The sequence below is a fragment of the Carassius gibelio genome, chromosome B8, assembly GCF_023724105.1.
Source record: "Carassius gibelio isolate Cgi1373 ecotype wild population from Czech Republic chromosome B8, carGib1.2-hapl.c, whole genome shotgun sequence".
In the NCBI taxonomy this organism is placed as follows: Eukaryota; Metazoa; Chordata; class Actinopteri; order Cypriniformes; family Cyprinidae; genus Carassius; species Carassius gibelio.
The window spans coordinates 14051782-14077205 of record NC_068403.1 but is presented as its reverse complement, the minus strand read 5'-3'; the positions used below and the strand labels follow the sequence as shown (position 1 = coordinate 14077205).

General features: G+C 36.1%; 2 protein-coding genes across 3 annotated transcripts; both read right to left on the bottom strand.

Annotated features, from left to right (window-relative positions):
- Positions 1-1312: 1312 nt before the first annotated feature.
- On the bottom strand, positions 1313-12231 carry dalrd3 (DALR anticodon binding domain containing 3). The gene is made up of 13 exons (XM_052563385.1): positions 10572-12231; positions 8787-9091; positions 8393-8703; positions 7329-7387; positions 7108-7209; positions 6452-6516; positions 6267-6325; positions 6056-6138; positions 5850-5976; positions 5279-5337; positions 2752-2868; positions 2516-2584; positions 1313-2279 (listed from the first exon to the last, which is right to left on the bottom strand). Exons 1-13 carry the CDS (start codon positions 10770-10772, stop codon positions 2160-2162), a joined length of 1677 nt encoding a protein of 558 aa, XP_052419345.1. The 5' UTR covers positions 10773-12231; the 3' UTR covers positions 1313-2159.
- A 2159-nt stretch (positions 12232-14390) lies between these two features.
- Positions 14391-24596, bottom strand: impdh2 (IMP (inosine 5'-monophosphate) dehydrogenase 2). 2 transcript variants are annotated; one of them, XM_052563387.1, is made up of 15 exons: positions 24182-24596; positions 23103-23151; positions 22908-23009; positions 21104-21178; positions 20653-20859; positions 20488-20575; positions 19713-19912; positions 19530-19620; positions 19358-19453; positions 18031-18102; positions 16544-16687; positions 16311-16455; positions 15875-16018; positions 15488-15571; positions 14391-14724 (listed from the first exon to the last, which is right to left on the bottom strand). In XM_052563387.1, the coding sequence occupies exons 1-15, from the start codon at positions 24277-24279 to the stop codon at positions 14703-14705; spliced, it is 1617 nt and encodes a 538-aa protein (XP_052419347.1). In that variant the 5' UTR covers positions 24280-24596; the 3' UTR covers positions 14391-14702. The 2 variants fall into 2 exon arrangements, with proteins under 2 accessions (XP_052419347.1, XP_052419346.1); XM_052563386.1 differs by lacking the exon at positions 18031-18102 and having other exon boundaries at positions 24182-24592.
- Between the last annotated feature and the right edge of the window lie 828 nt (positions 24597-25424).

Here is a 25424-nt window from a genome sequence, read left to right as displayed (position 1 = left end):
ATCAAAAATATCTTAATTTGTGTTTTGAACAAATGTCTAATGGGTTTGGAATAACAAGAAGGTATTTAATGACAGAATTTTCATTTTTGGCTGTACTATCCCTTTAACACATAATTAATTAAAAAAGGATGAGCTTCTGTCAGCCCACTCATAACTATTATGAGATGTTTAGTCATGCCTGTCTGGGTCATTATTCTGGTTCCAGCTCAAATTTTATTAATATTAAAACCACACAATGCATGTCTTGTGAGTTTGGATGCAGTATCATTTAGGATCAGAAATTGAGATATTAACTGGGAATAAAAACACGACATTTAAGTAAAACAAATGCCTCTGTATTTTTTTCTAACATTTTAAAGGTTAGGAGAGTACTTTTGTTGTATTTAATCAAAAATACAGTAAAATAGCAATACTGTGATAGACCTATATTTATAATTAAATATGAATGTATAATAAATATATAATTTATTCCATGATTGCAAAGTAGAATTTTTAAAGTGTCATTATTCTTCAGAAGTGTTGATTTTGTGATTGTCAAGAATTATTTTTTCTCATTATCAATGTGGCAAACAGAGCTGTGTAACCTATTTTTGTGAAAAGTGTAATATTATTTTAAAGACTTGTGTGATAGCAGAATAACAGAATTTGTTTGAAATATTCTGTAACATTACAAATATCTTTACTATCACTTTTGATCACTTTAAAGTCCTGGTGAATAAAATTATTAAATTCTTTAAAAAAAAAAAAAAAAAAAAAAAACCTACAGATCCTAAACTTTTTTTTTCTATGGATGTGCACTATGTGCTTGTATGAAGTATGAAGATATATATAAAAATTATCACATGCAAGTAAAATGCCTAAAAATCTATTTCACTGGACAAATGTTATGTTAACATCAAAGTTTTTCTCTCTCTCTTTTTTTTTAATAAACATGACTGAAATGACAAAACTACTATATTCTATACATCAATATTTGTTCATACATTTGCTAACATTAACAATGAACAGCACTTTTACAGCATTTATTAATCTATTAAAAGTTAACATCACATACACATCTATCCTAAAAAAAAACATTTTAAATAGAAATTAACATTAGTTGATGTATTCTGAACAAACATTAATAAATAAATAAATAAATAAACTATATTAATGAGTGAAAAAAAAAAAAAAAAAACTGTTGGTTACCTAATGCATTAGCTGATGTTAACTAATTAACCCTGACTGTAAAGTCTCATCATTAAAATAAATAAAAGACTTGTGTATGGACAGAGTCAAACATTCGCACACTTAAAAGAAATAAATAAAACCGTTCAGAGGTTGACACTCTTTTAATAATGAAGTCTCTGCGGGATGCTGCTTTTTAAATACATTGAGTGAAATCACCACTAACAAAAACGTTGAAAGGTGAGAATGTTACACAGTCACTCTAAACGTGTTTATTAACTCTCAGGGCTTTGAATACTGTGTGGCGTATGGCACAGCTCTGTGAAAACTCCAGACACAGTGAGAGTACCGACGCATCTGAAATATATGGCACAAGAGGTATATCAGTACTACACCTGTACACTTACAGTGGCATATACAGTGAGGGACACTGAGGGGAACTCAAGAATTAAGACTTTATATTTGGTACAGATATACAGACTATATTCATATTAAAAGAAGTAGCATCCCAGATCATGACATTTCAGGAATTCCAAATGATCGCAAACCATGCAGACATGATTCCTAATCAAAAACAGTGGTGACAGATACTTTGTGTGTGCATCTATCAGACTGTAAGAACAACGGTGCTGTGCTGTAAATAAGTGTTCAGTGTTGAACAAATAGAGCTGGGCACTTACACCAATGAAACATTATTATACAGAATACATACTCATGCAGGAGGATTTCAATTCACTGTGAAAGAAAGCATATTCTGTTGACATTTTAAGGTCGACTTATATTATTTATTGGATGAAAGGGTGAGGAGCGACAGATTTATGGGGTCTGTCCTGCCTTCTGTATGGCTATTAGGGGCTATTCAGACAATATGGTCAGGCAATTATGGCTATGAGGAAGGTATCTAAGGTGTAATAACTAAGGAAATGGAAGAGTGCTGGCTGTTAAGGGAGAGAATTTGTTGCTGTTTGTGTATAATGTCTGCAGTGGAGATGCTATAGTTGGGGTATTGGGGGAAGGTTAAGGGAGTCTAGGGCACTGTGGTAAAGTTCTCTTAATGCTCTCAGCAGCAATAAACGACAAAACATCTGATTAAAAAGATGAGGCAGGGGCTCCTAGAGAGAGAGAGAGAGAGAGAGAACGAGAAAGAGGAAAGTTAATGGCCCTGAACTTGTTTAATCACATTAATCACTGTTAATGCTGTTACAAACAGAAATATGCAAAATACAGATGAAAACCTTGTAATAAGCAGTTCTAAGGGTCCAACAGAATCTAAAATATCCTTATATAAACAGATACATAACTTCATAAATTGATTCACAAACAACCACACAAGCTAATATTGTCTTACCCCAAGGATGTGAACTCTGTTGTAGTAGGAGCTAAAATCTTTACTGAGAGACACCAAGAATCTGCACACCTGACCGACAAAATACACACATTTCAGTTATGGCTTTATTAATGAAGCCAAGACAGCTGATAGAATAAGATATAACCAGTTAAGATTAACAGGAAGAGCCTTAAGAGCCTCAGGTCTATCTGAGAATCAAAACATTTGTATACATAATAATAATAAAAATAAAGTACCTGTTCAGTCCTTAAATTCACTCTGGCTGTGCTGCCTTCATGCTCCAGGATCTGTCCCGATTGGTCCAGCAACTCAGAGAATGGAATGAGGTAATTGAAGAGAAGAAGCCACTCCCCCTAAAGATTAAATAGCATTATTATCAGCATATAAACAACTGTCTATATCACTAAACACAAGAACAGAGCTTACACTATAGAGAGGCTTGTGAATTCCCTAGTTGTTTTTATACATATTTACTTGTGGATTTAAACATATATTAAGGCACTCAAAGACTACTTTTTGTCAATGTTTATATTTTCTGTTGTTTTAAATGTTTATTTGATGTGTAGGATTTTGCATTATTATTACTACATTCAAACCTGAACAGAGAAAGAATTGTATTACACAAAACATTAAAATTCTATAAAAATGTAACGGAAATTAACAGAAAATGCTTTGGCAGAGCTTAATCCTTCTGGGTCTGATCTGATCTTGACCTCTTATTTCAGTCTTCTGACTCATTAATGGCTATATGGTAACAGCCATACCAATTCATTTGAGAATGTATAATTTTGTATGTGAGTGTCTGTCAGTGAGTGTGTGTGTAAAAGTGTGTATGAGTGGATGTATCAGTTTTTTTTTTGTTTTTGTTTTTAGAATGTAACCCCTTCCTTGCGGTCCACTTTTTTACTGCATTGTAGTTGAATTATTTATTTTATTTTACATAGTAGCAGTGTTACAGTCACACCAGTTTTTAAGTGTGTGTGTGCTCTTGTTTTTGTGACATATCAGGACACAACTCTGTATAATGACATGGGTATGACACAGGTATTACAAGGAGAGGGTGACATATGAGGACATAACCCATGTCCCCATTTTTCAAAACGCTTATAAATCATACTAGGGATGCTCATTTCGATTAATTTTCCTGACCGACAACCGCCGCTCATTAATCGATTATTAACCGTTAACTGATAAGATTATAATATTGAATTGGCATTAAATACAAATAAAATTGACGCGTATCTGTGACCCTTTAAAAAAATACAAACATTTTTTTTATATATAAAAGGGTTTATTTTAACGTGCAAACAGCAGCAGCATACAGAACCGGTTTCAGTTAAAATGTCCACGCACCTGCAGCATTTCTGACAGTGAGAAAAATAGAATAAAAAATTTACAAATAAAAAACACAATAGGCCTACACTAAATATATTTTTTAAACTTAAATAATTAACAAATTAAGATGACAAAAAGAAAACACTGAATCCGTTTGAATGAAGCTTTCAAAAACCGGGAATTTTTTTCGTTAGACTAAGATTTATCGTTAAATAAAAATAGCAGCCCTACCTCAACTCCTTGTCTAATTTTTATTTAAAAAAAGCAACATATCAATGTGATGTGGGGTCAGTCTGGAGCGCAGCCTTTTGACAGTTAGACCCGCGGCAGAAAACACCCTCTCCGATGGGACAGTTGTACCGGGAACACACAGGTAACGTCTCGCTAGTGGCCAGCTTCGGGAAGCGCCTTTCATTTGCTTTCCACCAGTCAAGAGGATTAATATCCAGAGAAGGAGGATCATCTCTCATATAGATGTCAACCTCTGCTTCTGGATAATCAGTGCGTTATCTCCTCAGATCGCCGTGCATCGCATCTTCTCCCTGATAACATGGAGGGCAGTGTTTGTTGCCCTTCATCAATCGAAGCGCGTTGGTGTTTGCTTCGTAAATCGTACTTGTGCTACTGCTGTATTTTAATACAGCGCCGCATAATTTACAGGTAACATTGTCGCCCTTTCTGTTAAAATGATCCCACACAGTGCTTCTGTTCGCTCGCTTCATTTTGCTTCCCTTGCTCGGGTGCCGACGCGCTCCGTGAGTTAATAAATATAAGCTATATAGTAGGCTATTTTATTTTTAAACCATGCAGCAAAAAAAAAAAAAAAAAAAAAAAAAAAAGAACCTTAAAAAAACGTTTTAAACCGTTTAACTGATAGTATTAATCGGTCAAAATGTTTACTTTCGGTTAACGGTTAAACGGTCAATATGAGCATCCCTAAATCATACAGAATTCGTTTTTTTTTTTTTAAAGTAAAAAAGTTTCAAAAGTTTCCTGTGAAGGTAAGGTTTAGGTGTAGGGCAATAAAATATACAGTTTGTACAGTATAAAAACCATTACGCCTATGGGATGTCCCCACTTTTCACAAAAACAAACGTGTGTGTGTGTGTGCACAAGTGTGTGTGCACAAGCTCTAGTTGCTTTAGAGTTTCACCCCTTCAATGCGTTGTAGGGGATTTGTAGATTGTACACACAAAAAGTTTCTGTATTTTTATTTTTTCCCCATTTTTATTTTTTTTATAACCACTTAGCTTTTTCGCATCATGCCCTCAATTTTTTTTGTGTGTCCACATACCAAGTGGCATAAAAGTCACCATTCTACCATTCTAGAGAAGCAACCATTTTTAAAAATGAAATAAATGTAAAACTCTCTGGTCAGAAGTGACCGAAGACCATTCATTAAGACAAGTTAGTTACATATTGCTTTACCTCCTCTTTTAGGGCAGAAAAGTCCAGCTCTATGCCTCCAGGAATTTCTGGATAAAGACCTACATGTTTCAAAGTAGACACATGGATATTATTTCATAAAATAGAAACAATACTACCTTAGTACTTAACATGCAGTTAATCAGAAGGCCCAATGGAGAAATGTGGTAGCTGAATTCTTTACTTCAGCGAATTGCGAAAACTGTTGCCCCAAACAACATAACTAATTAAAATACCACACCTCTACTGCACAAACTATATTGCCTTTTGTTGTTAAAATCTAAATATTTTCTGTACATTGTCACATAGCACATATATTGTCATTCACTGCTTTTCTATTACTTTAGTTTAAAATAGAAACTGGCAGTGAAAAACAGAATTTTGACTAACAAAGAGTACATTTTAAACATGTAAACAAAAACAAGTTGTTAAGATTTAGGTGTAGGCACTGCATGCACTTTAAAAAACAACTTCTCCATGACTACTATCATAATAACATTACTTGGAACATGAATCTAAAGTCAAGAACCAGCATGTGTATGTGTATGTGTGTGTGTGTGTGTGTGTGGGTTACCTTGCTCCACCCCTTTCTCATAGCTGCTGAAAAGTGTGTGAAGACGAGCGCAGTTGTACATGACAAAGACTCCACCCCTGGGGCCCTTTGTGGACACACCACTGTCCCGCTGAACATCTAAGGTCACCTGAAAGACAGCTGTCAATCATCTCATCTCCAATCATCAGGAAAATACATTCTACACACACAGATGCAAATACACTCACCGGACTTGTGTGCACTGTGGAAAGCAGTTCAAACCTCACTGTGGCCGAGGTCATGACTCTAATTATGTCATCCCATGTCTGACCTAAAAAAAGTGAATTGATGGCACATGAACAGATCAGTTGACACCTGTATTAACATGCCTCAGACCAATTCTGGGCTATTTCACTAAGAATAGGAGCTGTAATTCTAAGAATGCACAAATAAACACACCTTCAACTTGGTCTCCATACTTCATTTCTGAGGCCTCTTTCATCTGAGCTTTTCTTAACCTGCAGCAATACACAGCCAACCATATAACACGGTAATAAGACTTATAGAATAATAATAATAATTAATAAACTTGATAAAGGATAACAAAGAGATGACAGAGTTGCTGTTGTAAAGTTTTGCCTTACTGAAGATACTGAGCTGCATTCATCTGAATTCCAGGAGTTTTAACAGGACCACAAATCACCAATCTCTAATAGAGAGGAAGAAAGCAATTATTTATTCATTCATTCATTCATTCATTTATTTTCCAGCAAAAATGTAGTCATTTCCAACTGTGCAGCATTTGAGCTGGAAATTGTGTATTTGCCCATTTGGTAGAATTACAATGGCTTGATATTGTCTTAAGACTCTTTGGAACTTTTATGGGTTTACTTTATTGTCTTTTAGATTTAATGCCATCAATGTAACTTAACCCAACAAAAATCACTTTAAAACAGCTATACACGCTTTTACACAGATTTATAAACTTGCTGTTCCAGGATAAGAAAGAGAAAAATATATAATCAGACACAATTAAATGCTTTCAAAATGAGCACGATTTTTGCCCAATTCCAGCTGCTACTATTTAAGAAGTAGCAAAACATGGTTAGTAGCTGTGATATAACTACAAGATATAGGATACTAAAGTAAAGAAGGGAAAAGAATGAGTCCTTTGATATGTCAAACCAAAACTTCCTGTTACATGACAGTAAATACAAAACAGAAAGCAATTGTTTGATATGTAAAGCACGCTGGTACAGCTGATGGGCAAATATGTCTGTGCGGACAGAGAGTGTGAAACCTGCACTGCCGTTGCACCCGCCGCTCTCCACAACATGGCTGTTTGCTGCTGACGAAACTCATCCTGACAGGAAGTGACATGCAGGGCTGTCGTTGTAGAGATCTAAAGTAAAAAAAATCCATTAAAAGCATCCAACTAAAATATGGTAACTCACTGTAATTTTTAAATCTTTAATTTAAATCAGACAGATATAATCCGGACGGAGGGTCCATTTGACTCACAGGGAAATCTGTGGCAGCACTGTCCAGCTGGGCCAGATGACACAAAGCTTCTCTCTGCACTGAAAACAGAGAAATCACTGACTTATGCACAATACAGAGGGAAAACTAATGCTATCCAACAGTTTATCACAGAAACACTAGGAGTAAAACAGTCCTTGTAAAGAAATCTGATTTACATGGTTGAGTATGGCCCAACTCATCTCATCTTAAAGGAATAGTTCACCCAAAAATTTACATTTTATCATCATTTACTCACCTTCATGTTGTTCCAAACCTGTATGAGTTTTTTTTTATGTTGAACATAAAAGAGGATATTTTGAAGAATGCTGGTACTCAAACAGTTGATGGTCTTTACTATGTAATCAATGGGGAACAATCACTGTTTGATTATTCAAAATTATTCAAAATATCTTCTTTTATGTTCAACATAAGAAAAAATCATATACAGGTTTGGGACGACATCAGGGTGAGTAAATGATGACACTATCCCTTTAATGCTGCTTGTGCAGCTAGTAACTGAAAATTGTAAAATGTCAAATGTAAAAAAAAAAAATTAAAAAAGTTAAAGGAACAATTTTCACATTTGTTTCTTTTCAACATACTCATCACAGCGCTAGTATGTGACAAACCTAATGTAAAAGTCCACTAGAGGTACTTTTGTGCAGTAACTATAATTTCTAGCACAATTTCTGTATATTCCAACTTTGACATGTCGCACCTCATGTATTACTGCCAAATTTACGAGTTATAAATTCAATAAAGAATCAATAACCAATATGATACAAATATATTTTGCATTGCTTGATAAATTTCATTTGAATTCATCATAATGTGGCTTAATATTTGTAAAAGTATAATAAGCTAAAATTTCTTATACTCGAATGCTCGATGACAGGGTTAAAATATTTAGAAAATTGTATTAAGTTAAAATCTTAACATCAAACATTCTACTCATGAAACCCTAATAATGACATTTACTGGCCAAACAGACACAAATCTTATATATAAATAAACCCACAGGAAAGTTAATGTGTTAGATCCCTAATAAACACATTACAACTCACCTGTGCAAGTGCCAAGACTGGGATCATACCCCTGAAGGTTGTCGTCCTGTACCACTTGTTTAAGGTTTATCCTAACTTCCTCTTTAATCCCTCTTCTCTCTCCCTCTATTTCCTCGCCTCTGCTTCTCCTTTTTCCTCTCTCCATCTCTCTGTCTCTGTAGGTTGAGTTCTCTAAAGCTTTTTTAATTTTCTCCTCCCTGTCTTCATTGGTCCAGCTGACAGGGACCGTCGGCCAATCAATGCCTAGCGTTTTCAGAAAGTTGACAATGTCACTGTCCTGTGGCAAGGCTGGACAAAAAGACACAGTGTACCTAAATGGAATAAAGAAAAAGTTGATTAATATGTCCTTTGGTGACAAATTTTATGCCAATATCGAAAAAGTCAAAACACGCACCCTTGTCTTCTGAGCTGAGCTCCGAGGTGGTCAGCAATGAGAACAGTCCGAAGCTGCCCCAGAGCTAGTGAATCGGGAGATGGCACTGTTTGTTTGGTGTGGAGAGCAGGGCAGTTGATGAGGACACAGCCCTGTCTCTGAGCAGCAGGTCTCAGATATGGTGTTATTCCACATAAAACACCTCTGAATGCTGCACAGCGATCCACACACACACGCAGGCCTTCTGGTGTCACCTCAGTGGCTCCTATCGGCAATACACCGCTGCCATGAAGAGAGCGAATACCACTGAGAACATCAGAGGGAACCTGAAAACACACACATTAGTGAAACACACAAGTGTATTTAGTGTACCAATTTACATATTTAGTTTACTGCCCCGGGACACTTTCTCGTTAAATCACAATGTTTGATGAATATTATAAAGTGATTTTAAACAATGCACAAAACCAACATGAATGCAAAGATTATATATATATATATATATATATATATATATATATATATATATATATATATATATATATATATATATATATAAAACTTTAATCTAAAACAATGATCCAATCAATTGCCAAATAACAAAAGACAGTTGCACCTTCAATTTTTTATGCCAACTTTAGCTTGTCATTGATCCATGAAATTTAATGGAAAGATCTGGTGTTTCGCATGAGGGTGAAAAAGTTCCCCATGCAGATTTCAATGTGTTCAAGTTGGTCCAACAAATTTGCTGTTCTTCAATGCAAGTCTGTTTCGCTTTTTTTCCAATAAATTTTCACCCAAATTATTTTTATATTCTATTAACATACATGTCACTGATCTACCAACAGAATTAAGGCAGCATAAACAATAAATCAATTTAGGATTTTACTGTGACAAATAATGTCAAAAGTATGTAAAAAGTAATTTTTACATAATTAAATATTATTATTTTTTTTATAATTTGAATTTTATACAATAACATTTAAAATATATTCTTTATAATTATACAAGTCGCAACAATGTTTTCAAACATTTCAGAAAACACAAAACATTAGAAAAAAGAGCGCGCGACGCGAACATTTGTGGTAACCATAGCAACAGTTTGCCGCTGCAGCAAATTCGTTGAGATTCCCAATCGGACATCGGCTAAACATAAAAGGTATGTCTGATAATAAATAACGTTACTGTCATTATTTTTCGTTTCACATCACATTTATATATTGCGAAACGTTTTGTTTACAATTTTATTTAACGTTACACGTTTGTTTTCCAGGGACGCAAACAAAAATTCAGTTAACATGACGTTAACGTTACCTGAGAATCCCCTCAAAAAAACAAATGACCACACGAAAGTATAAAAAACAAGGTTCTCTGTTTTTGAAGGAAAACAGTAATACATCAGGGCGTGATTATGACATTGTGGTTCTCCTAACAGCCAACACGTTTTGTCGGTATTGGCATGTCTGACCTCAATGTAAGTTAACGGACGGTGAGGAGTTCAATCATTTCTGCCGCAGGGTTCAAATGTTTGGTCGATGCCACCAATGTCAACAGTCTAGCTGGCGCCCTGCGTGTCTGTGCAGAGCTCGGGCTTATATTCTGACAAGTTTGTGTCAGCGACTCTGTGATTCATAAACAGACGTCCAAGCAACAGCTTGATTGAAATATCCAACACTGCGCCTCAAGCCATGCGTGAAACTGCCATGCGGAGAAGCGCGAGAGCGCATCTGTCACTGGTGCAGGCCAAGAAGAGATCATAACACAGAAAATAAAAAACGCACATGCAAGCATATATTTCAGACTTACCTCTCCGCCGGCGTACAGCGTCGTTAGAACCGTGTTGGGTGACAAGAAGTCACGATTTCTCAGGTTTTTTCCGCTGCTCTCCTTGAACCAGAGCTTCTCTCGCTCGCGGCTGATCTCGGCTTCATGTTCAGCATCTCTCCTCAACGCGCCGCTCAACGCTTTGACGGTGGACACGATGCTAAATGGCACGGCTTCCTCCATAATTAGGCTCAGTATGTTGACATTGTTTTTAGTGGCCGGACTGGAGGGATGTTACTGAGATTGACTGTAGCAGCACTGCGGTGCTGTGCTCGGATTGATCGCCAATCAAAACAGATGCATGGGGACCGGAACGTTAACAAAAACTGGTCAGAGGGGGCATATTTTCACGTAACACCGGTTGAGTGTTTGTAAAGGCGCCATTTTGGGTGTGGCAAAATCAGTTTAGTCAAGGACAGAACAGAAAGTAAAAGTGCACTTCTGATCAAATACATTTTGTTCCGAAGCTGCCGTTTTATTTTAAAAGACATAAACTATTTTTAAAATAAACTATGGATTACTTTCCTTCTTATCACTGATATTTAACATATTAATGTGTGCACCCAAAAATGCAAGTCATGTCATCTTTTTTCATTCTCAGCTTCTAAGCCCACATAAATTTATCTATTGTACTATATTACAAAGTCATTTGATGGCTTTGGGTGAGGAAAAGAGTATTATCGTTAAAGTATGCATTACAAATCTTTACTTGTCTGCTGTTTTCATTCATTATATTTAAAACAGCAGCATGCACATTATGCTATTAATTTCTGCTTTTCTGATAAAAAAGGTTAGTAAATTATAACAGAATACTTTAGGATTTTAGGAGAATAAAGGTGAAAAATTATTTTGACTACATTTTTTTGACTTTTCTCTAAATAAATCTATAAACCAGCCTTTTATTACATTTAATATTTTGAGTTGACTGCATCAGGAATATTGTTTCCAGCATAAACATGTTTAAAAAGCTCCAAGTTTTCAACTTTTGACTTCTGATAATACTAAAATATTACCTTATAGAACAGTAATAAGACATGCAGCCATAAAAGGTTTTATAGGAATCTTTAGAAAAGTTCAAAATGAGACCTGGTTACACTTCATACTGAAGCATATTTGAATGCTGGTTGTTCAGTTGCTCATTTGAGTACTTCCGCTTTGTTTGTTGCAGGTAACAATTGTATGTAAGAGCTGAACTTGGGCCAGATTACATGTCACATGTTGTGGTTTACAGTAAGATCTAGATCTCTTCTCAAAACAACTAAAACAGCAACACTGGCTCACAGATTCCACTTTATACCCTCTAGCCAAAGTAAAATCTACAAAGCAAATCATCTAAAACCTGTTCTCATCTATTGAAAACACAAACCTCTATCATTCCTTTCTATATCACCATGTAGATCTAAACAATTATTTGAGAGTTTTGATGATAAATGCCCCAAATAAAAGAATAAAAAGTGATGTATGACAAATGTTCTTAGTTTATTATTAAATTAAAATTATTCCAGAAACACAATTCAAATGTCTGACGAAACATTTTAGTATGAGATTCTGTGCTTTACTGAATACTGAAGATTCTGAAGAGTTGTGATTGTCAGGACGTGATGCCAATCTTGGCTGACACGAAGTTCCCGGTGGCGAAACATGTTTCTTGCGATCCGGGAGAAAACGTGTCATTCCAGAGCAACATCAGAACTCATACACACACACACACACATTTCTGACTCAACTATAACATCGTTGATATATTCAAATACATTTCAAATAACACAGAAGTAACATTAACATTCAATGTCATATCTGAATGAGGCCAACTCCTGAATTCTTCCAACACAATTTTCTTCGTTGAGCTCCTGCAAGAAAGGAAGGACACAGAATCCATAGCCAGCTGTCAGTCAACCAAACAGCTGCATTATGGGTTCCGTTACCATCCAAACTGCTTTGGACATTTTCACCGACACTCCGTGAACAAACACATCCAGCAACACATCGCCATTTAACACTTTTTTTGTATGGAAATTACGTTTATCAAGTGTACTTTTATTAAATTAGAAAAAAGCAATGACATTCGTTCAGCTTTTACCACAAACAAGTTTGGTGCCTCTGCAAAAGAATCAAACTTGTTTACTTATCTCGCTTCATCTGTAGACTTGTGTCTTGAAAAACCTGTTCCCTATCAGAGAAGAGAGGGAGGGAGAGAGGAGAAGGGGGGTTATGAATGGTAAATGAAGACAAAATGAAAAGAGAGATTAAACGGGATATAAAATTGACTAAAGAAAGTCACATGAAGTAAAATGAAAGGAGGAACTAGCCTGAAATATGAAGCTTTCATTTTAGAGTCAAACAGCTTGATGGCACATTGTAAAAATTTAAACGATGACTAGTTGAAGTGATCTCGTTTGATCTTTTGATCTTTTTTGTGAAGATTTTCTCATAATTGCCAAACACAGTCAAATGAATGAAAAAAAGATGAGCAGAAATTGAGTCACTTTTTAAAGCATATTTCTATATATTTTTTTCCATTTTAGTTTGATCTACTTGCAAAAGAGAAGACAAGTTAACAAATGAAAGAAACAAGTGGAACAAAGGTGAAGAGAAATGAAAGAAAACTACTTGTCACTGATAAACGACGTGACAAGAGACACGCTGAACGTGACAGACACAAACTGCCAGGTATGACTGAGATGAGATGAATAATTCTATGTTACCTGTAATGTTCCTGTCATTCCTCCTCTTTCTTGCGCGCTCTCCCTCTCTCTGCTTCCTGGCTTGTGTGAGTTTGTCAAAGAGAGTTTGCGTATTTATGCCTGCTGACTTCCTCCTCAGAAATCTGAGGAACATTTTCACTTTCACTTCTTCACTAGACTGCCCACAACCTCCCCCTCCAAACATCTCAATGTCTTTCCCTTCTCTTTTTATGATTCCTCTCATCTCTTTCTTAACATTTTTATTTCTTTGTTACGGTTACATCAAAAAGTCCTTCAACTATTATGGTTAATTCACTCATGTTATAGTAGGTGCAACATATATGCTGTTTATTAATTTTTTGTATTATTAATAATATATTACTTATCTTTATATAGAATTACATTTTTATATTTATTAATCTTATTGTTAAATATGAGAATTATATAAATCCGTATTATTTTTTATAAAAAAAAAGTTCTAGTGTTCTCAGACTGCAGGAAAGATAATATTGCAGCACACATTAATATAAATCTGTCAGTCATTTCATTTTTGCTGTGTATAGAAGCATTAAGATATCTGGGCCCAGCTGGGATGAGCTCACTAACGGGCCGATATCATATATCATTTATGAGGAGCCACCTGGAGCTCTCAGCCCAACCTGTCCAGGTGTGGGTCCATTAGTAAGCATGTGTGAACGCTTGTTTGGAAAGTCCGGTAGTTTTGAGGTGAAGGCTGGTTCCCTTGAGACACGCTTGCAAAATGAGGAATAACGTACTAATGTCAGTGTTGAGCAGCCATCTACCCACACACCCACAGATTCAGGATTTGAAAACCAATTTATGATGAAAAAACACATGCTAGTGAAAAATGTTGTAATTTACATGACACAGACACATTTTTTTTTTTTTACCAAGGTACTTGCATACACCTAACTTGAACTGTCAGTTCTCGTTTTATAACAACCTTGACAGAAATCCATTAAAATACAACACTTCCTGTTTCACATATCAACTGCACCCGGTCAACCAGTTTTCTTCTCTGGACAGAAAATGTCAACTGTTTATTGCTTATAATGATCCATATGCAGGTATATTTTATTAATCAAGACGAGACAAATTTCTGTGGCAAAAAAGTATATTTTCCAACAAACTTTGTCAAATGATTACAATCAAAAACATAATACAATCAGCAGAAGGCAGCCATTTCCCACAACCACACAAACGCACACATTCAAGCAAAACTGGCATATGACATTCACACACGTTTCTCTCCTCGTGAAGAGGAAAGGCGGCTGGGAAGACGAGAAAGAGGAAGCTAAGCTTCTCAGTGTGTTTGGCTGCCTGTATGTGCAAAACCACTTGTGGAAGTCCATTAATGCAGGTTTATATGTGTTTGACTATGCATGTACTGGCATCTGCAGTGTCTTCTTTAAAACAGACGCTTCTCATAGCTGAAAGAACAAAATCAGCACAAAAAAAGATCAGTTCATTTTTTAAGTTCAAACTTTCGCATTATTCAATTCAAGAATAATGAAATAATTAAAGAATAATTCAGAAAGATTTTACATTTTCTTTTTGAAAGAAGTATCTTATGCTCACAAAGACTGCACTTACTTGATAAAAAAAATATATATATTATTAAAAAAAAAAAAAAAAAAAAAACATTCTATGTTATTGTCATTTTCCAATCCTAAAATTTACTAATTTACTCCTGTGATGGCAACGCTTAATATCCAGCAGCCATTGCTCCAGTCTTCAGTGTCACATAATCCTTCAGAAATCATTCTAATATGTTTTGGTGCTTGAGAAATATTTCTTATTATTATCAATGTGCTGCTTCATAATTTTGTGGAAACCATTATACATCATAGATTTTTTTTTGATGAATATAAATTTCTTCTTCTTTTCTTTTTTTTTACTTTTTTAAATGTCAATTTTTTTAAAAGTCACTTTATTTGATAGAACAATATTTTTCAGGGTTGGGAAAGTTCCATGAGCCACGACTCAAACCCGGGATGCCCAAAAGCACAACAACGCTATATGTCGTCGTGGTGCCCACGAGGCTATTGGCACAGACATAAATGTCACTTTATCAATTTTATTGCATTCTTGTTGAATAAAAGCTTTTTTATAGATCTATATATTTAACTGACCCCAGACTCTTGATTGGTAATGTACAATATCTTCAGACTAAGTGTACGAATGTTTAACTACCTGTGTAGGCTGTGCACTCCACCTTCCATCTGAGCTGACATTGTCCTCTTTTCAAACCTCAGTTCACCAGAATACATCACTGCCCTGAGATAGAAGACGAAAGAAAGAGGGAACAAAAAAGGAAAAAAAGAAAATGACAAACTGTCTCTCATTAACCTCAAACATATAAAAATTTGGGGTTGTGTCTATTTTAGCAGTGCAGCGTATAGTTTCGGTGACACTAGAGGAATCAAACAAAATTGGAAAAAACGAAGAAATTATTGTTTTGGAAACAATCATACTTTACACAATTTTGTTTGCCATCACTAGTGGCACTGAAACAATACACTGTGCCTTTGAATGCATTTCATTGCCGGTATTTTGAGTAATTAGTGTGATTGCGAGTACCTCAGCTGTGTGAGGCTCTTTGCACCGATGTCTTGGCAGGAATGCTGTATGCCAACGAGGAGATATGGAATAAACTTATGAATGGAGCCTTTATCCTGAACAGCCCCTGAAACTCCCTGAGCTACTTTAATCTTATCACTCTCACTGAAAAACAGACACAAAGAGAGATGACAGAAGGGTTAAGAGAGTGAACATGGTTTCAATTTATATTCTGTAGAACTTTCTCAGTCTAAGACATTTGCTTTTATTAATGTTTCATTTAACTACATACATATATCTATATATCTAATTATCATTAAGCATTAGTCTATAAAAAACATAGACTAATAAAAAAAAAAACATGGGAGCCTGTAATTAGTAGCTAAACTGTAGCACTAACTACGAGCAATAAGTGCACAGTATTGTGTCTGAGAAAGGATTTATTTGTGTGTAACACCTGAAGTATCTGCTCTGTGAGCCCAAGTTCTTGTCCATGGCATCCAGCGAGCCCATCCCTCTGTACTTCTTTAGACGGATCCCATCCGAAAAGAAATATTCACCAGGAGCTTCAGAAGTGGCAGCGAGCAGTGACCCCATCATTACTGAGAAAAACCAAAAGTAGAAGAGAATTTAGCTTCAATTATAATGTTAGTCTGTAACTTGTGAATCCATATCAAACCCATATCTCACCTGTAGATGCTCCCAAAGCAAGTGCTTTAGCAATTTGACCAACTGTCTGAATCCCCCCATCAGCAATGACAGGCACTCCAAAGCGCCGAGCATATTCTGATACCTTATACACAGCTGTTGCCTGTGGCCTCCCGCATGCTAGCACTGTGAGAACAATGAGAAATAGAGACCATCAACTTGCTATCAACCTAAACTCACATATTCTACAAATATTAATAATGTAGATGAGGACAATCACATGCACTGATAAACAAATACTCATTCAAATACTATTCACAAAGTTCAAAGAACAAAAAGTTAGCATTATATGAAATATCAGGATTTATGAAAGTGGAATTGTAGATGTGAGATTTTCTATAAATGGTGAAGTAACATGAGAGGAGAAGAAGTGGAGTCCATCAGCAAACCCTCTGCAAGTCTTGACAAATGAGGACAAGTGAGAAAGTTTCAAAATGGTCTGAATCATTATCAAAATTCACCTAAATCTTTTGCTCCACTGTCTGTTTGTGACCTTTCACAAGACGATCACAATAAAAAGGAAAAACTTGCAGTGGTGAGCATGTGATGCACACACAGCTGTCAAACCCACTTATTATCTGTTCCAATTGTTGATCAATCTAACTAATAAAACATTATATTAATTAGCATAACAAGTGAAAAGTTGCATGCAAGATGCATGGAAGTCCATGCTGTCATGATTTTTGGAATTTTCGTTATTTTATTCAAGACAAGGAATGAGAGTAGAGAAGAAATGAAGACGGAGCCACAGCACTGCAAAATGACAAGTGTCAGCTTTTTACCCCAAACCCCCTTCTGTAATTTCTAAAGTCACGCCATCTAAACTCTGCATACAGTAAAATGAAAAAAAAAAAAAAAAAGTGTGAATTAAATTAAACCGAACTACACTGAACTGTAAAACAAAGACCTTCTGCAGTGAGACCAATGGTTGTGAAACGCTCAGCTATTTCTGCTTTGTTAACAAGTGCACTTCATACACTCCAGTGCTCTTAAAGCAGCTCTAAAACCTATTTGGACACTTAAGCCATATTTCTAGCATTTTCATTGTGCAGATAAAATATCAAAGCAAATGACACATAGAAACAAAACAATTCTAGAGCTTTTCTAATTTCACTTTCCTGTGCCAAATTGGCATAGACTTTTAATCAATGACTTAGCAAATGTATTAACTTGTTTCCCCTCAAGTCCTGTCTTTTTTTTTTAATAAACATTACTTGGTTTTATATTTCATTATACAATGACATTGTTTAAGTGTGACTCTTGTGTCCAAATACCATTCTGGCCACTGCACAATCTAGTTCACATATCATTCACATATTACTGACAGGTTAGTCAGACAATGACAAGCATCCAAAACCCCCAAAACCAGCAACTTCTAATGATGCAGAGCCATTAACCAGTCAATGCAGCAGGCAGAGTGAGATAGTGAGCCAATGGGATCTGTATGGGGATCAGGGGGAGGGACTTACTGGAGTATCCCGTAACAGTAGTTAGGGATTTGGGGCTGTGGAGCTTTAAACCAGGAGGAATACTGAGAGGCGCTAGAGAGACATAATTATAGAAAGGGAAATAGAGACTGAGAAAGAGCACACGGTAGCTCTGTTCTAAAACCTTGCTTATCTTAAAAACCAGATGTCTTAAAAGGAAGTATAACTCATTGTTATGGAACCTCGTAAGGAATGGATTTGGAATTCAGTACTAAGGCTGCAACTGTGTGCAACTCAGTTTGATGTTTGCATGTTGGTTCACTAACAGCATGATGCTCTAATAAACATGAAAATGTTACACTCATAAATGCTCGGTAAAATAATACATTCAACTTACTTATCTATTTTACAACATAAAACATTTTCAGTTTTAAGTTTAAAATCAAAATGCTTCCAAATCGAATTTGCTTGCCAAACAAACATCCTGTATTTATTTGCAATGTATTATGGAACTGTAATATTCATGAAGGACATATACAATTTAAAATAACATTTTCAAATATTTTAAAATGTAATATATTTCTAATTTTCAATCTTTAGTGTCACAATCCTTCAGAAATTATTCTAATACGCTGCTTTATGTTTTTCTCTCACTTTTGATCAATTGATTGTGTCCTTGCTAGATAGTAATATTAATTAAAAAAATCTATTGTGTACATTAGAGTATCTCAGAAGGCAGTATAATTATGCCTACCTTCTGGAACAGTCTTTGCTATGTTTTGGAACAGAGCTGATTAAAAAAAGGGGAACTGATGCAAGAAACAAAAACAACCAGTGGAAAAAAAGAAAATATGCCATAGAGACAGTCAAAGAAAGCACAAAAGCAGGGAAGACAGAGAAAATAAAGTGTAAAAAGAGAGAAAAACTGTGACATAAAAGAGAAAGAAAGAGCCTCCACTACCATACTCCCATCATTCAGAGTGACAGAGAAATAAATTTGTGACAGAGAACTATACAAATGGAGAGACAGACATACATATTCCTTTTTAGACAAAACCGACCGAATAAAGAATAATACCTGCAAGATACAAACAAAAATAAGAAAACTTTTCTCCACAGATTCTAAAACCACAGAAAAATGCTGAAAACAAGGAAACAGTCTGCCAATAAATCTGCACAATTACCTTGCAGATCAAAATTGCAGGGATATTTGGGCAATGACAGATCATTTGGATTGCTCTAACAATGTAAAAAGAAAACCAGAGAAGGCACTGGACATTAGCTGCTCTCTCTGGAGTGACTGTATACAGAAATACAGCCTGTGATTGGCTGAGGGGCAGGCAGTCAGGCGTGGGAATGGTGAACTAACCTTCTTGTGTGATGCAGATGGAGCCGCTGCCCATTCCCACTCGGAGAGCATCCGCTCCGGCATCAATCAAATTCTTCGCCTGAGCTGCAGTCACCACTACAACAGATAGACAACCCACGTTAACTCTGTGTTTGTAGATATTATGTTTAAAAAGTTTGAGTTGAAAACTAACCATTGCCGCCAATGACTTGTAGGTTAGGATATTTCTCTTTAATGTACTTAATCATATTAATCTGAAAGACGGTATTTCCTTGGGAAGAGTCCTAAAGTGAGCAGATAGACCATAGGTAACCAAAAAGTACAACAAAATAAACCATCTTCAAGAACTGATTCACTGAAAAAAAACAGGCCTCACCAGGACGACCACGTTTACACCAGCCTGCACCAGCAGGTCGAGTCTGTATTTGTCATCATTGTGTGTTCCGATGGCAGCCCCACAAAGCAGCTGATTACGAGAGTCCTTTGAGGCCAATGGGAAATCTCGGTTCTTCTTCAGATCCGTCCGAGCGATGATGGCCTCCAAACAGCCCTCTTCGTTTACTATAGGAAGTTTACCTATGGCAAACAAACAGTGTGAGAGCTTCACATCGGTGAATTATCTTGCAGCATTCTAACTTCATTCCAAACTTGTATTTTTATATAGACCGATTCATTATGATAACTCATGAATTTGTGAGTCTTTTTGAGAGATTCAACATTTTTTTTTTTATATACCAAGTCAGTGGCTTTATTTATGGCTGATGACAAATTAATCAACCTTTAAAAAGAGATATGAAATGTATATACAGAATAAATCATTTACAAATGAAATAATACAATTTATTAATATTTAAAAGACTGGAATGCATTTAGGATAAAGATTCAAGATATTTTCCTATTGACACTTTACTAAATGCATTATTTAAAATGAATGCTGTTTTTGAAAAGTAGTGTATACTGGATACAATAAGCAAAAAAAAGATACAAGATCACTGTTTTGCAATTATTTTGTGGCATGCCACTGCTAAGAAGTGGTGCATGAAATACTGCTGTATAGGTTAATGAATATAAATGTTTTATTTGGTTCAACGATTAATCCAAAACTTTCAAAAGGGTAAAGAGCTCTCGTAAACATTTAAAGTCTACCCCACCTTTTTTGCTCCTCTGGAGGATTTCATTGGCCTCTTCCAGTGTCACTCCTGCTGGAGCTACAACCAGGTCCTCCCTTTTAGTCATTACCTGAGAGAAAGACAGTAAAGGTGAGCAGAGTTCAGTAAAAACTGCTTAGCCCTCATCCTCTGTTAAGCCCCACCCACCTCACTGAGGGGAATGTCATGCTCCGACTCTTTGAGGAAGTCAATATCTCGTGATGAAATGATGCCGACCAGACGTCCGCCCATCTGTCCGTTATCAGTGATGGGAATGCCACAGAATCCATGCCGAGCTTTTGCCAGAAATACGTCTTTTGCCCGCTCGTTAGGACTCATCACCAACGGATCTGTAATGAAACCCTGTTTGTACCTCTAAACGGGGGTTGATCGAAAGGGAGGGAGAAAAGTCGAGTGATGTTCTATTAGGCATTTCTACTTGGGAGTCACCTCAATACATATCACTTAATACAAAATGAGGTGTGAATTTCTCATCCACAAGGATGCTGTTGCAACTGCAGGGTAAGGGTCAGAAGAAATACAGATATTACGAATGAGAGAAGGAAACTGGTACAAACATAGAGACAAGAGTCAGAGACAGCAAGATGAAGACACTCACCTTGACCTTGCGGACTTCATTAGCCTGGAACTCTGGTGTGCAGTTATGATGAATGAAGCCAATCCCACCAGTCAGCTGTGACAACACATCAACACATTAGACTTTAGAACAAAATTTAACACGCATAGGTGGTCAATCTTTGTCAATTTAGGTTTAAAGACTACATTTAGGTTAGACTTATTGTCTTTGAGGAGTTTTGGGGAGACAGGACAGGAGATTTGCAGGAGAAAAGCTCCACACTGCAAATACCAGTCAAAAACATTTGCAAATTTTAGATGTTTATTTCTGCTAAGATTTTTCTTTTGTCAACTTTTATAAGTATTCTTGCAATGATGGTCTAAATGCTAATGGGCATCTTCAAACTCTATCTTGATTCATGGGGATTTTAATGACTTCACTGAAATTAAAATATAAGGCAGCATATTTGCAAATACATTTTTCTTTTGCAATATGCATTCATACAGATAATTGGACTTTTTCAAATGCCTATAACAGGTTGAGATGCTAATCTCAAACAAATCGTAATTCAGTTAGGGGTAGGAATTTATATGAATGTATGTTAGAGATGTAACTGTTCACTCAAATCACGATTCGATTCACAATTTGTTTTTAAACAATGATATTTAAGACAAATTATGAATTGTGTCGGCATTTCTTTGTGAAAATGAAATATAACTATAATAATTAGGGCTGCTCCGATCACGATCGGCCGATCATTATGCGCATCTCGTCAGTAAAACCGGCTTTACTGACGAGATGCGCATTAACAATTGGCCAATCGTGATCGGAGCAGCCCTAATAATAATATACTAATATAGCACTTGCATGTTATTGCTCTTTTCTTGGTTTTGATTGCTTCTATTGTACTCATTTGTAAGTAGCTTTGGATAACAGCATCTGCTATATTACAAAATTTAAAAAGAATGTAAATGTAAATTACAAAGCTAAATGTTAATTTTAAAACAAGCCCCAAATCAAATAAATAAGAAACACAAATAAAATAAATATGCCTTAATGCATATTATATATTTTCATAAGTGCAGCTGCTTTGATTACAGGCAGAAACCAAGGAAACACTTTATACGCCACCTGCTGTTAAAGAGTGAATCTGCGCCTCATTCAGCTCGTCTGCTGTTTCTGCTTCATGCAGACATTTTTTATGGATAGTTTCAAAAAAAGTCAAGCCATTCTGTTTTTTCTTCAAATTTTGAAATTATACAATCTTATTTAAATTAAAAACTGCTCATGTTGCATGTATGCAGCATCTTTGTTTGAATCATGATTAAAATGCAGTGGTTGCCTAAAATTTTAAATGGAAAGAACATAGACAAAGCTTTATTTTGTTTATATGAAGAGATTTATTTAATTTGTGTTTCTTATTTATTTGATTTGGGGCTTGTTTTAAAATGTCAATTTAGTGTTGTTATTTACATTTACATTATATCTAAATTTGTAATTTAGCAGATGCTTTTATCCAAAGCGACTTACAAATTAATACAACAGACCCAATAAAAACAACAAAAGAGCAATAAATTACAAAGGCTATATTAGTATATTATTATAGTGTTACATTTACATTTCACAAAGAAACTTACAGTATTTTGTCCAAGCAATAATAAAAGGACATATTTAGTTTATAATTTGTCTTAAATGTCTTTTTATAAAAAAATAAAAAAATAAGAATTTATTCGAATCGTGAAATCAAAATCGTGAATCAAATTTAACTGTGAGTTGAGTGAATGGTTACATCCCTAATAGTAAGAGCACTTTCTGTGGTGGAATCTTGTGTCAGTCATTCTCTTACCGCCATAGCAATGGCCACGCCAGACTCCGTGACTGTGTCCATGGGTGACGAGACCAGTGGGGTTTTCAATGTGATTTGTTTGGTCAGCGCTGATGTCAGGTCCTACAGAGAGAACCAATCAAATTAAACCACTGATTGTATACAAGAAACATCATCCATCCAACAGTAAAAAATTAAGTTGAATGTTTCACTTACCACTTGGTCAGCTGTGAAGTCAATGTACCCAGGCAGAATCAGGAAATCACTGAAAGAGAATGGAGAAAAGTGGGCAAAATGTGATTGAGATTAATTAATTTAAAACTGCTGCAAGTGATTTTTAAACACATATCACTATTACTTGACAGATGTAACTGGAAAAAGGTGTCCTGAGAAATAATACTTGTCTCTGTGACTATGCAGCATTGGACTAGCCAATCAGAAACGTCTATAGGTGGCTTGTACACACTGACTCTAACATATACCATTACCACGTTGATTATGTTTCAAAGACGGTCATTTTATCTATTATATGTCACATATCAAGTTGCTTACGAGTGTCATGCAACGCCCCATTTAAGATAAAAACCAAGTATGTCAATGCTGCAGTCTCATCATGTCCAATGTAAACAGGAGATTAGTATACACTCTAGTGTTAGATGGTAAACAGAAATGCATTTCTACAAAAATCTCGCACCTGCCACGGATAGGCTTTCACTTGGGGACATTACATGCTTTGCATGGCACCAGAAAATTTGTAAAGAGAAAACAACCACAACATACTTCACAAAGCTCATCCTATTTATAGCACATTAGCCTGGCGTGAAAGACTCCCATTACTTTTGGTACAAAAAAAGCAGCTTGGGGTGTCAGTGGTTTAAGAAAAGGCTTGTGGTAACACTGCTACTCTGTACTTGGCACAATGGAATGGCAGCAGATGATGAATCAACCACAGTTCATCAGTCAATCCAAGATGTCCTTCCAACCTAACATAACCCTGTGAACCCACACTGACATGCGCCCTCCGTAGTGATTCGTTGTACTGACCTACGTGAAACAGAGTTGCATAATAGATTGATAAAAAAAAGTGAGCTTGCTTTCACATATACCCAGGATGTCAAACTAGACAAATGTGGACCAACAACGACACCTATATGCTGTTGAACTCATGATAGTGGTTTTAAATGAAGCTGCATACTGTGTACGCACATCTGCACTGATGACAGGCAAGAGTGTGTGATGTTTAACAAATAGCAAGCATATGGAAAATGCAATGAGGCACAAGTTAAGGTATTTACTTATAGGTAAGGCCGTCTCCGCAGTTGAAGAGCTGCTGTCCGGTTAGACCGTCGTCAGGCACGTAGCCCGTCTGTCCGCTGATTAAATAATCCGCCATAATGCATGGAAGCGTAAAAGTCCAAATTTCTCACAGGATGAGTGTTTCTCAAGACAGTGCGCACACAGTCCGGTGAGTGATGTTCTCCTCGGAGCCTCAATCTGACACAGTTTTTGCGACACCTAATGACATTAAATGTCGAAAAAAGCTCAGGCTTCTGTGAAGAAAAGGGTCTCAATCAAAGAAAAATCAACAAGCTCTTGTTTTTGGAACTGAAGCTGACCCGTGTTGACCACAAGCATCCCACGTGTGTGTCTGTAGGACCACCTATTCTTCCGCACATATAAATAAGGTGTCTTCGTACGTCACTTCCGGGCTGTAGCAGGGTAGCGTTTATTCGCTTTTAAATGTAGGAGACTGAGGATCATCTCTTCACCCTGGGGTGCAGTGGAAGGGTGGGGTGCTTGTTTGTATCGTCGTTCTCGTTATCTCGCGCGCACATGTGTTCTGCACGAAGGGAACTTCTTCGATTTAAACGTATCTCTTGCGCTCTGCTGCTGACCTGCAGGCCACGGAGCGCGCAAGAAAACATCATGACCATTTGAAGACTGTTTTTACTGTGAAATCGTGAAATTAGGACAGCAATAATAATAAAAAACACATTTATTAAATCAATGTTACACATTTAAACCAAACAGTGAATCTCCACCGCTTGTCATTAAAAGCAATTATTTTGTATTATGGTCATTTTAGCATTCAATACTATTTCAGTCCTCATGATATAATGTGATATATTTTCTTTAAAAATGGGCTTTATACTTTTTGAAAAAATACTCTTTGGTGGCAAACTATCTGCAAGAAGCAGAGTAATTAACACTCCTTAATTCACTCCTTTTATTAGTTTAATAATAATTCACTGATGTGTTAAAGCATAATGTGTCTACCGTTATGCTTATTTATAGAGGAAGTTCTTATTACGCACTAACTTGTTGTTCATCATATGAATATGGACTTTAGCATAAAATGTCCCTCCTGTTACTGTTCACCCTGATACTGTTTTGTGGGGCAGCTGTGGCTTAATGGTTATAGAGTCTGACTTGTAACCCGAAGGTTGCAGGTTTGAGACTCAGTGCAGTTGTAGATGTGCAGAGTGAATGAACAGTGCTCTCTTCCATCCTCAGCTGAAGTGCCCTTGAGCAAGGTAC